Consider the following 13,449-nt stretch of genomic DNA (forward strand, 5'->3'; position numbering starts at 1 on the left):
CTTGTACCTGTGCTATGTCCTTCCCAACCATTTCCCACACTGGGGAAATGTTGCACTTCAGAATTATTGTAAAGCCAAAATGGCTCGAGTATTAAGAAAATTTACATTGATTATCAAGGAAATAGTTTTATCCTGTTTCATCCTCCTGTTATTTGCAGTATTTTAGACCCCTCACACCAGTTCTTTTCTTACCTTCTTTTATGTGCCATATGAAGGTAATTTAAGGAGATGGGGAGCAGAGCTTTAGTTCTTTTGAGCTTCAGACCATATCTGATAGAGGATGGATTCTATGATTTTGAAACCGAGCATATAATGCTTGTAATTTGAAAATCTTCTGCTCTTCTCTCTTATTTCCAGTCAGTTGAATTTTTTGCATCAAGTGTTGGTAGGTCAGGCTTTCACTGATTAGAACTGATGTGCATCTTAAGTAGCCTGTAGAAAACACATAGCCAAAGAAATTCACAGTAAGGGCTTTTTCAGTGTAGCACTTTTGTGTTTTTGGTTTGGCAGTAATTTCAGAGGCTGTGATGTGGTGTGTCTTCACTGGTTGTACCGATGTGACTGTTACCCAGCATACTGGTACACACAAACCCTTTGCACTGGTACCTGACTGCATGATTTGTACCACTTACAGGGAATTGCCTGGATGGTCACTCAAAGTGTTGCAGTCAACAACTTAACAACCAAGTGCACACCAGTGACATTCCTCAGGGGTCAGTACTGGAACTGGTCCTGTTTCAGGTCTTTGTTGACAACGTGGACAAAGGGATTGAGTACATCCTCAGGGAGTTTGCAGACAACACCAATCTCTGTGCTGCTGTCAACATGCTGGAGGGAAGGGATGCCAGAGGGTTCTGGACAGGCTTGAGAGGTTGACCCATGTGAATCTCATAGAATCATCAAGGTTGGAAGAGACCTTTAAGATCATCAAGTCCGACCGTCAGCCCAGCACTACCACTGTAACTACTAAAGCACGTCACCCAGCGCCAGACCCAGACACCTCTTAAACACGTCCAGGGATGGTGACTCCAGCACTCTCTGGGCAACCTATTCCAGTGCCTGACCACCCTAAAAAAAATTACCTGAATCTCCCCTGTCTCAGCTTAAGGACATTTCGTCTGGTCCTCTTACTTCAGGCACTGCGAAGAGACCGGCCTTTGCCTAACTCCAACCTCCTTTTGGGTAGTTGCAGACAGCGATGAGATGCCCGCTGACTCTCCTCTTCTCGAGACTAAGCAAACCCAGCTCCCTCAGCCGTTACTCACAAGATTTGTTTCCTAAACCTTTCACGAGCCTTGCTGCCTTTTGCTGGACATGCTCCAGCACCTCAATGTCCTTTTTAAAGTGACGAGCCCAGAACTGAACACAGGATTCAAGGTGCAGCCTCACCAGTGCTGATTACAGTGGGATGATCACTGCCCTGGTGCTGCTGGCCACAATTTTCTTGATACAAGCCAAGATGCCATTGGCCTTCTTGGCCTCCTGGGCACACCCTGGTTTATACTGAGCCCACTGTTGACCGGCACGCCCCAATGCATTTCTGCCAAACTGCTCTCGAGCCACTCCTGCCCCAGCCTGTGGCACTGCATAGGGTTGCTGGGACACAAGTGAAGGACCCAGCACTTGGCCTTATTGAACCTCCTGCAATTTTGTCCAGGTCTCTCTCCAGAGCTTTCCTAAACTCAAGCAGATCAACACTCCCACCCAACTTTGCAAATTTACTGAGGGTGCACTCAATTCCCACATTCAGATCATCAATAGGGATGTTAAACAGGACTGGCCCACAGCTAAGCCCTGAGGAACACTACTAGGGATCGACTGCCAACTGGATTTAGCTCCACTGACCAAAACTCTCTGGGCCTGGCCATCCAAGCAGTTTTTTACCCATTGAAGGGTCCACCCATCCAAGCCACAAGCATCAAGTTTTTTGAGGATGCTGTCGGAGATGCGTCAAACACTTTACTGAAGTCTAGATAGACACATGCGTAGCTTTTCCCTCACCTACTAAGTGGGTCACTTTGTCATAAAGGGAGATCAGGTTGATGAAGCAGGACCTACCTTTCATAAATTCATGCTAGCTGGCTTGATCCCCTCTTTGTCTTGCATGTGACATGTAATGGCACTCAGGATGATCTTTTCCATAACCTTACCTAGAACTGAGGTTAGGCTGACAGATCTGTAGTTCCCTGGATCATCCTTCCGACTCTTCTTAAAGATGAGCATTACATTTGCTAATTTCTAGTCAGCTGGAACTTCGCCAGTTTGCCAGGACTGCTGATAGATAAAGTTCATCATCTTAAAATTCAGCGAGGCCAAGTGCAAGTCCTGCACCTGACCCAGACAATCCCAAGCACGAACACAGGCCTGGCATAGAATGGGTCAAGGGCAGCCCTGCAGAGAAGGATTTGTGGATGTTGATTCACAAGAAGCTCAACATGACTTGGCAGTGTGCATTTGCAGCCCAGAAACCTGGTCATGTCCTAGACTCTGTCCAGGTTGTGTGTGACCAGCAGGCTGAGGGAGGTGATTCTTCCCCTCTGCCCCATTTTCATGAGACCCTGTCTGGGGTCTGGGTCCCCCAACACAAGAAATACATGGATTTGCTGGAGTGATTCCAGAGGAGAACACAAAGATCATCAGAGGGCTGGAGCATCTCTTCTATGAAGACAGGTTGAGAGAGTTGGAGTTGTTCAGCCTGGACAAAAGAAGGCCCCAGGGAGACCCTACACAGGTTTCCAGTACGGAGAGGGACTTTTTATAAGGGCAGGTAGTGATAGGGCAAGGAAGAGTGGCTGTAAGCTGAGGGAGGGTGGGTTTAGATTAGGTGTTGGAAGGAAATGCTTTACTGTGAGGGTGGTGAGGCACTGGAACAGGTTGTCCAGAGAAGCTGTGGGTGCCCCATCCCTGGAAGTGTTCAGGGCCAGTTTAGATAGGGCTCTGAGTAACCTGGGATAGTGAAAAGTGTCCCTGTGCATGGAAGGCAGGGGTTGGAACTTGATGATCTTTAAGGTCCCTTTCAGCTCCCACCATTCTATGATTCTTTGGTTTTCTTCTGTGTTTCAGCTTATGAAGCAATGGGTAGCTGCTCCTCTGCTTCCATCACGTATGGTCCCTTCATGCAGGACAAAATTCAGAATTTTGTTTGATAATACACTGTATGCTAATTATATATATATATGTTCTTCAGCAAAATAATAGGTCTTATAGAAATAGGGGTATAGCAGAATTAACACAGTAATAGAGCTTGAACAAATCTCCAGCCATGAAGGAGTGTTATTTTTTTAACATTCCCAGCACTGCAAGATGCCAGCAAATGCAGATGTTTTTGCCTTTATTCTGTGTACCATGCTGGTTTACAACTAAAGGATAAGCAAAGCACAGTTTATTACTGCCAGGTTTCTATCAAATCTTGTCTCAAGTGCTGTTTTTCCCATTTCATTGCACTGAATCTGCTTTTTTGCAACAAAATTTCCTCTCAGTTAGGGACAGACAGCAGAGAATAGATGAGTGGCCTCAGTCACAGGAGGTTTTGGAGACATCTGGTTTTCCCTTGTATCATTTGTGTTCCACTCTGTCAAAAGTAGGACACAACTGGGGAAAGATGGCAGGGGAAGGAAACATGCTGACCTGCCTGCAGTTGTGTCTGTATGAATCAGCATGGTAGCTTGTGCTCATGGAGAAGGATGCAGGATAATAAACCAAGTATGTCTTTGTTTACAGTTTTGTTTGAGAGAAAGCATGAGGCCTTCTCTACAGAGCTGCCAATCTGGCTAGGCAGAATGGAGAAATTCATCTCAGCATCAAGATGCTTAAAAGTGCTCATCAGCTTGTATTCATTACAAACACCTGCAAATGAAATTCGAGTAACAGCAAAAGAAGCAAAAGTGATGATGTTAAAGCAGTGTGAAACTGAGCACTCCTATGTTCTTGCAGTGGGGCAGTCTGTATCCAGGCACAAAGGATGTGTCTTTGAGAGAGGTGTTCATCTGACCTGTTTTCCACGTGTTTTGCACCTCAAGAGTGAAAATGAATCAATGTCCTGGATGAGATGGCCTTTCCAGGGGAACTCAGCCAGGCAGAGCTGTGGAAGGGTGGAAAGGTGCACACCAGCACTGGCTGCATTGCAGCCCCACATTAAGGGCTCAGCATTTCTCCACTTGATCAGCTGCTGCTCAAGTGCAAAGTAGAGCTGCACATCTTACAGGTTACTGCCATTAAGGCAGCATTAGGGTTTTTCCAAGGTTTCAGATGTGCATTTTCCCAGTATTTGTAGGGTTAAACCCTCTCTTTTAAAAGTTTTGGAACTTTGGATTTCCAGCTGTCCTGAAATTGCATTGGGACTTCACCATGATATCCTGGTTTAAATGTTGTCCTTTCATCAATGATGACATAAGGAAGATTTTTGGCCCAGGAGCGGTGCTGGGTTGGTCATCAGTGCTTAGCACATTGCTGTTCTACTCTGAAGCATTGCAGGGTGGCTGTTGCTCCACAACTCGTTGCCCACCTATTGCCCCTTCTAGGCATCTTCATTCTGGTTTCCCTACTGTCAAGAGGGTCATATCCTTCACATAAGTGCTCAACTGATCTGGAAATCATAACACAGGCAGATGTTCAGCTTTCTGTGATTTCTTCTTTGCAAGTAAATAATATTGTTTTCATATGAAAGAGTAGTGTCTGCTTAAGTCTTCTCTCCCAAGAGTATAGGGTTTTTCCTCTCTAGCAATTGATGTGGTGGCAGCTGAAAAGTTTCACTAGCTACATTTATGACTTGTTGTTCCTTTAAACAAATGTTAATTTTTTAAAAAAAATCATAACAAAAACTGAAGTTGCCAGTATCCCTTTTAAAAATGTTATACTGTGGCAGTCAGAGGGAAATATCTGATCTTATACCTATTCCTTGAAATATGGAATTTCCACATGGTCCTTGAAATAGAGACATATTTTCTTTCAGTAGCTGATTACAAGTGCTACATTCTTCTAAACTATTTCACTGTGTAGGAAGGAAAATACACACCTCTTTTCTTCATAACTTCACTTAACCCTGGCACACTCCATAGACACTGCTGATTACACCTGAAGTGTGCAGCATGTAGTTGGTTCATCAGTAATGCAAGGACTAATTTTCACCTGACCTTAAATCTTTGTGTGCAGCATCTTTAGCAGAAGTCCTGCTCCTGCAGCTAGTTTTGCACTGTGTGATATTCCTGTGAATTGGTCTTGTTGGCTTTGGCATTGCCACTTGTGTAGTAAAGACTGGTTGTTTGAAGATCTGTAAATACAAGGCAAGTGTTTAAATTCATGAATGTTGTGCTGATTACTCTTCCTAAGACCAGGCTTGAGAAAAAAAACACGTTTCTGAGTGTAGAACTTTGCTCAAAGATCTTGATAAATTAACAGGGATTAAGTTTTTTTATCTTACTTGTACATTGGCCAGCTTTTATTAAGACATTACTTGCCATGTTTATATTGCAATGTCAACTATTGCCTTGAATATTCCTTAATAAAAAGGGTTTTTGTTGATTTTCAGGTGTTCAAATGAAACCGTATTCAAAAAGGAAGATTTGTTTTGGGCATACAACTTCTGCCCCACTCCGTACTCTTGGACAGCACTTCTAGGCCTTATCTTGTATTTGGTTTTCTTTGCACCTGGTAAGAAAATACTTGTTTAAAATGTCAAATAGTGAGGCTACATGTTACTTTTTTTTTGAGTCCAGCCATTAAAGTCAGATCGATCTTTTTTTCCCTAATTCATAGGGATGGGTCCTATGCCCTGGACTGTCAATTCTGAAATTTATCCACTTTGGGCTAGAAGTACAGGAAACGCATGTTCTTCTGGAGTCAACTGGGTTTTCAATGTGCTCGTGTCACTGACATTTCTGCATACAGCTGAGTATCTGACATACTATGGTGAGTAACAGTACGTGTCCATATGTGCAGTACTGCCATTGGCACAGAGATTTTCTCTGGATTCTGGGTCTCTCCACTGGTTGTGCTATGAAGTGTCAAAGCCATGTTCTCAAACCACTGTGGTTTAAAGACTAGAGATCTGATGCAACCCACTTGGATCACAGAGTTTGGTCCAGATTTCGTAACAGACATTTCTTTCTGTCCTTAACTGAGAATCTAGACAGTTGATTAAAACAGAAGAGCTGGGAAAAAAACCACTTTTGACTTAGTGAAATAATGCTGATTCCCACTTAAGGTGACAGCATCCAAGGCCAGTATCGTATGGTCCTTGCAGAAATACAGCTGTTGATAAAGTGCTGTCTGTGGGAGCCTGTGGAGTGTTTGTCAGGTTACAGCTCAGCCACACCAGTATAAGTCATTTAAATCACATTAAGCTGCCAGGGAGTTGATGTGACCTTCACATCCTTACTAGTGCAGAGCCTTTCAGCTCTACTTGTTATTCCTTTGAGCCATCAGTCTAGCAACACGAGGTAAATGTTTGTTGGCTCTTTGGTACCTGCTCTGCCCCTCTGGGTATGGTGGATTGTGGACAGGAACAAGCTCTCTCTCAGTATTAATTGCCACCACAAAGCACTTTAAAATAATAATTAGGTGTAAGAGTTACAAGTACTATTTTAATCCTGACTCATTCTTTTGCTAGAGCTTTACATTTTGAGGAGTTGTCTTAATGTGTCCTTCACTGTCAAGACAAACTAAGGAAGCTCTTGCCTTTCACATCTGCTTTCTTTTATTTGGGCATGTGATTATCTAATTGCTGTTTATTTTAAGAGCAGAGTGACTTGCCCAGAAAGGATGTGTATTATTACCTTTCACTTGCATTGGAATTGCCTTTGTCAATTTACTTTGCTGAGGAATGGGGCAATAAAGAGTCTTTCTCCTACAGCAACAGCTCATTGTTGTAACCCTGCTGCTCCAGCCTTTGCTTTTACACTCTCCTTTGAAGCCACAGCCTGCTGCTTCTGTCACTCCCTCTGCTCTGTCACAAAGAAGGGATAGGAGCCTCTGTAACTGACTTCAACAATTGTTTTACATTGCAGGAGCCTTCCTCCTCTACACAGGGTTTGCTGCCTTGGGACTGGTTTTCATCTACGGCTGCCTTCCTGAGACTAAAGGGAAAAAACTGGAGGAAATTGAGTCTTTGTTTGAAAGCAGGCTATGTACATGTGGTATGTCGGATTCTGATGAAGGGAGGTATATTGAGTATATTCGGGTGAAGGGAAGTAATTACCATCTTTCTGACAATGATGCTTCTGATGTGGAATAATTTTCAGCTGCTGATGTATTTAATCATTTAAAAGCCTTCTGGGGGAAAAGCAGCTCTCTGATGACCTCACTGCCCTGCTTCTGGTCTGGTTCTCCTTTCTACTGTATATTTAGAAATGCCTTCATGTTCAAAAATGCTCCATTTGGGAGGAAATTCAATATGCTAGCGTTTTCTTGATAACTAAAAGCAATGGCTTCCAAAAGAGATTGAATTCCACAGTTATGTGACTTTACCAAGTGTGTGTGACACTCTTGCATCCCCAGGTGTTTAGTAGGGTGCACTGTACCAGATGAATACAGAAGGCTATTCTAGATGGTCAGGGGCTGTCCTTATCTCCAATACTGACAAAAGCTAAAATAATTGACTGGCTGATGAGAAAGCAGCTGACAGCTGTCAGATCCCCATCCCATAGGAGCCAAGGAAGAAGCTCTGCTGTGCAGTACAACGAAGGACGAATGCGTAAGCTGCTGTAACAGTAACCAATTAAAAGGTTTAGCTGATTGGGAAAATACAAATACTAGCTGTATCCATCAGAGGGACATTTCCCAAATTTACCCAAAGAGAATTTCCATTATTTATTTGAGTTAACAAGTAGAGAGCCATACTCTCCTGGATGGGGATTCACTAGGGTGATGTGTGTCTGTGCTACACCGGGTTATCCACCCACTGCTGCTCCTGAGTACACACTGCAGTTGGGAGTTTATGTTTGTGAGAGAAACTGGAAAAATTAATTACTGACAGCAGGAAAACAGAGCTCAGTATGTGGCCACACATACAAATGTACTGGTACATATTGCTAGGTACAACATAGAGGCTTCAGTTAGAAAAAAATTCTATTTGTTTTCCTTTTTAGCATTTGAAAATATTGGTTTGTGCCTAGTTTTGAACACAAAAATACTGTTCGCTAAAAGAAAGAGAAGGAGGGGAGAGGGTTTAGTGCTGCTAAATGCACAGTGGTCATCCCTCCTGTGCCTTTTGCTTGTGAGTAATTATTGCCTTCAGTTTATCTTCATATGTGCAGAGTAAATGACTCCCAGCACATTTTTCTTCAAAATTTCCATAGTCAACTGGTGTCTTGCTGGTTCTAAAGAGAAATACTAGCAATGGGCAGAAGCCTGCATCTCATGTTAATTGCCTTACCGAAGCATTGCAGACTTGTCAAGAAAATGTCAGGCACAAAACTAAATTGGCTACCTTTAGCATGGTAATGAAAATATAAATGGTATTTTATTTGCCTGTCATGATTACTTGCCTTGGCAAATTGAATTTTATGCAGCTACATAAAAATACTGTTATTTTTTTTTCCTTGTCTTGTCCTCATTGCTTTAAGTCTTCAAAGATATGAGTTTGAAAGCATCAACAATTCAAATTCTTATCTTTGAAACATTTGCCTTTGTGGAGAAATTCCTCTGCCTGTGGGCTGATGCCCATTTATTTGGTAAAAATACGTTTATTTTTCATTGTGTAAAGATTAAAGAAGTCATTAGGTTCATTAGCTTTTAGAGATTTGGTTTGTGGGTTTTTCTTGGGTTAAAAAATATTTTTAATGTAGGATTGTTATCAAAACCAAGCCTGGACATTTGTTACTAGGTTATTTTTATTGGATAACATGGAATTTTGTTGTAAAGAAGTCTAACATTATGTTATCTAATCTTCTATGGGGGGAGTTCTTACTGTCCAAGTACTGACCTTCAGGGATTGGGTGTGTTTTGTTTTGTTTTGTTTTCGTTTTTTCTTTTTTGTTAATCAGAGAAATATTTTTGGAAAGAAAACATTTTAAAGAATCCTTCTGTGATGTGACTGGGGCTAAAAGGGAAAAACATAGGGGACAGAGGGAATTTCAAATGAATCTTTGCAAAGAGCAGCTCGACCTTGAACATCTCCTGTGTGGTGACAGGGCTGGATTCTCATGCCTTCCATCTTGCCTCCCTTTAAAGTGCACAGTATTTTTATGCTTGAAAGCACCAGCTACAGAAAATGCTGAGATCTCCAGATCTATCTATTGAAAATGCTCAGGTCCTCAGACCTCTCTCTACAAATGCCCCCGCTGGGGATGTCTCTGTTAGGCTGTCACCTTGCTGAAGCCTTCACTGAAGGTGCAGTACCCAAAATGAGAAAAAGAGATGCTTGACACAGACAAGAACAAAATCATTTTAAGGAGAAATTAATTTTTTTCTGAAACCAGGAAGTATGTGTTTGAAGACCTGTGTGGGGAGCACTTTTGTTACTTAGTGCAGTGTGTGAACAGGTGTGTAACAGCTAGCCTGTGCTTACATAGTTGATAGGTTTAAGTGGGTATTTACTGGCTTCTGGGAATGGGGAGTTAGGGTTCTGATCACCCCAAAAGCACAAGCCCACACTCACCTTCACACCTGTGAACGTTCCCTTGCTTGATGTGTTTTGTTGGAGCGGGAGCAAGGCGGGACCCGGCGTCCCGGTGCCGGTCCCGTGTCAGCGCTGACCTCGCGCTTGTGCCCACAGGGAGAGGAACCGCTGCAGGTGTTGGGCATAACGGAAGGGAAGTCGCTGGAAAGGTCACTGCCACGGGGTCAGCAGCCTCTTCTGTTTTGCAGGCAGTGCTGGGGCTTTTTAGCAGCAGAAGACCGTCTCTGTCTGCCAGCCTTGCTTCACGGACATTCTCAAAGGGGTGCTCGGCGCGTACAGCGCTGGGCTCATTTTCTCACACAGGTTCAGTCTTACTGAAAACAGCTTTCTGAAGGTTTGTATCCCCTGTCCTTTCTCACAAGACATAGCGATTGAAACATGCATTTTATTCTTCACTGCTACTGGCCAAGAGGCTACAAAATACAGCCTCCTGGCTATATATTGGCTTCTTTATTGTCCCTCCCTGTTCTGTGCCCACAGAGAGCTGGGTTTAAGTCTTCCTTTTGGGGTTACTTCACACCAAGACAGCATTCCGTACCTTAGAAACACAGAACATAATACCAAGCATCATGTGTATTAAAAATGAAATAAGATACTTCAAGTTAATCTTATGCTGTTAGGGCTTTATTTTTAGAATCTGTGAACATTTAGAGTTTATGAAGAAAATTAGAAAAATGTTTCTATTTTGCAAATATTTTTTATATTTATGTGTATTTTAAGTTTGAAGAGATTTTTGCTAAAGGTAGACTTAGTAACATTCCAGATAGAAGAATAAGAATACAGTGTAGCTGAATAATTTCTTACTACAAGACTTTAAATTATGAAGTAGCATAAATAATATGTCTAAGCACAATTTTCTTTTATTGAAAGCTTTCTGCAGAAGATGTGAAATTGTTTCTTCACAAGGACTGCACACATAATTCAGGTATTCTGTGCATCAGGAGTGCTAGAATAATACTGCTGGTAGAGTTAGGCATATTGATTATATACAACAATTTGAGATATTTTAATTCTGAATTATCTATTGACTCTACATGTTGTGAGCTAACACCAAGTATAAAAGAAACAAGTCCTGATGCATTTTTAATATTTTTAAATTTAATTCACTTTAATTTGCATATAGTAGTTAGTTCACCACGCCGAAATTCAAAATGTGTTGGGGGGAGGAGATAATTTGCCACTTTTTTCTTCCCCTTGTCACTTTGTTGATCAAAATAATCCTTTAACAAGAGAACCAAACCTGTTTTGAAAATAGATAGAGTCAAAGCAAGGCCCACGAGTCGTTTGGAGGGCTGGAGTTGCATTGCTGTGCGGGCACCTTGGATTGGTCACTCTCGTAGATGTCATTTCCTTGGGAGGTGCAGTGACAATGCTGGCACAAATTGTGGGGCAAGAAAGGGTAAATCACAAAGGACCATTGTGCCAACACTAACTTATTTTTGCATGGGTTGATAATGCAGCATTTCACTCATGTAGGAGTTGGGGTTGGGAGGGAAGAAGAAGGAAATGATGTGTCAAAAGCACCACAAATTCATGTTTCAGTAAAGATGGGTGTTGTAGCCAACAGTAGTCTCTGGCTTGTCTCCCTTGTGGGGTGAGGATGATGGGGCAAGGGACTGTGCTTGGTCCTGTGGATAGGAATGGTGGGACTGTCAGGAGAAGAAGCACTCTAGTGCTCCTCTCCCATGCCTGTGTGGAGGTGAGGATGTGGCAGTGGAATTGGCAAAGCTAGTAAGTTTTCCCCTGGTGAAATCTCTTTTGCCATTTGTAGTCACTTGGGCTGAGCACTGGGGAGAAGTTCTGACCTTCAGGCGCTGCTACAGGCCCTGAGCAAGGGTCTTGCCTTAGGCCATGGGAGTACTGGGTGCAGTCCCACAGGCATTCAGTGGGCAAGGAAAAGACAGACCCTGTACTTCTCAGCTTTTTGCCCAGCTTTCAACTTCTCAACATCAGTGCTCTTGAAATTTTACTTGCATAAGAGGCTTCGTTGGCTGAACATCACTACTGCAGAAGAGGCAGAATCTTTGCAGCAGAGATTGATCTCGGGGTAGAAATCATGGCAGAAGAGACAGTGCTGCAAAGCACTTCAAAGAGTAAGATTTGTGTGCACTTTTTTTCTGAGAGAGTCAAGCTAACCAAACCCATTCCTCTGCATTGGGAAGAAAATCAAGCTTTGCGTACCAGGCCAGAAGCAGATAATGCCACAATATGTGCTTTATGGCAAAATGTGTTTTTATTGCGGGTAACATTTACAGCTTACATGTAGCTGCTGCCTATAAAGTGACTCAATTGTTCTCTGGATTTTAACAAGTCATATTTTTGTGCAAAAATCTTAGTGGTTTTCTATCAATCTTCATCACCTTGTGTACAGTACAGTTAAGCATAATCCACAAGTGGTCTAGATTGTGGCAGTGTTAAAAATGTCAGCACAGTAAAATTCTAGGTGAACATTGTTAAAGAAATATTGTTGTTTGTGATACTGGGGGTTAAAATTCCTCAAAGGCAACTATATATAGATTTTAAAAGTCTGAAAAAAAAATGGCAGTTCTTATCTATTTTGTGTATGTTTTCATATAGAGAAGGAGTTTTTTATGTGCCAATAACCATCACTGTAGTGTTTTGTAAATGGGTGTTAATAGTGTTGCAGAATTCTGTATATGAGAATATACTTTAGCCACAATGACCTGTTAGTGTGAACGGCGGCATGTTTTTAATCTTACTCACACCTCTCATCAGAGGTGCTCACTCGTTGGCTTCAGTAGAGCTCACTCATGCCAGGGGAAGTTTGACAAGAGTCAAGCCTCAAGAATAAGACTTCATCTAAATCCCTGCTTTTTCACATTGTCCCTAGACAGTATGTTACATGTGAATGATCTGGCACATGTAATTTTAAAGCTTCACCTCCAGTTCAGTTACACTCCTTGATTTTGTTGAGAAACATTTTGTCAAAATTTGCTTTGGCTTTTCATCACATTTATATAAATAAGGAGCATACTGATGAATTATGAATATTGTCCACCTATTTCTAAAGGAACCATCTGTTTCTGAAGCGTTAAAATGAAGGCAAATTTCTCTTGCTGCCTTAAACATGACACAGACTTTGTAGAGGACTGAATGTATGATCATCATCGTGACTTCTGCAGGAGAAACTTCATGGATCCTCAGCAGGTGTGAAACGAGATGGTTTCATGGTGCTGGGGTGCTGTGTTCACTGCGGGCCCTGCCTAGTGCACGCCTGCCTTCTGTTTGATTTCAAGTGTTCCAAGAGTCCCCATGAAACTGATAGGATTATTCATGTGCTTGATATTCTCCATGTGCTCAGTGTCCTGCTGGTCCGGGACATCGCTGGGAAGTGGCACGAGTCATGTCTCTGCTTTCCATTGTGAATCTCACTCCTCTACAAAATGGTTAACTGGATCTTTGTGTGACAAATGCCATGTAGAATATTTGAGACATTATTGGGGACCAAATTGATAGTAATAGTTCCATGCTGAATAGTAATGTGCACATGGTGCCATCAGGCACACTGTAATCCCTGGGCACGGGCTGTGGTATTCAGTACAAAACAGGTTTTGGCAAAACAATTTGCTGGGTTGTCCAAGTCATTTCTTAACCATATCAAACATGTGCCATTTTAATTTCCAACCGGTCAAGCCTATAATGTATGAAAGTGTTGTACATTTTCTGAAACTTAAGTGATGTAAAATTATTTAATTGACTTCTGATTGCTTTAATGAAGTTTGGTCTTTACATAAAAATAAATATCTTCAAAGAATTGTCAGTGCCAGAAGTGTAAATGAACAAAATAAAAAGTGAGATACTTAATTACACAA

General features: G+C 42.1%; 1 protein-coding gene across 1 annotated transcript in view; it reads left to right on the plus strand.

Moving 5' to 3' along the window:
- Positions 1-13,449, plus strand: part of SLC2A13 (solute carrier family 2 member 13) — a 149,022-nt gene extending 135,573 nt beyond the window's left edge. The window contains exons 8-10 of the mRNA XM_039570513.1: positions 5,528-5,649; positions 5,755-5,907; positions 7,005-13,449. Of these exons, the coding sequence (XP_039426447.1) occupies positions 5,528-5,649; positions 5,755-5,907; positions 7,005-7,231 (502 nt within the window). The 3' untranslated portion in view covers positions 7,232-13,449. The remainder of the gene's footprint in view (positions 1-5,527; positions 5,650-5,754; positions 5,908-7,004) is intronic.

The sequence above is a fragment of the Corvus cornix genome, chromosome 1A (genome assembly GCF_000738735.6).
Source record: "Corvus cornix cornix isolate S_Up_H32 chromosome 1A, ASM73873v5, whole genome shotgun sequence".
Classification (NCBI taxonomy): Eukaryota; Metazoa; Chordata; class Aves; order Passeriformes; family Corvidae; genus Corvus; species Corvus cornix.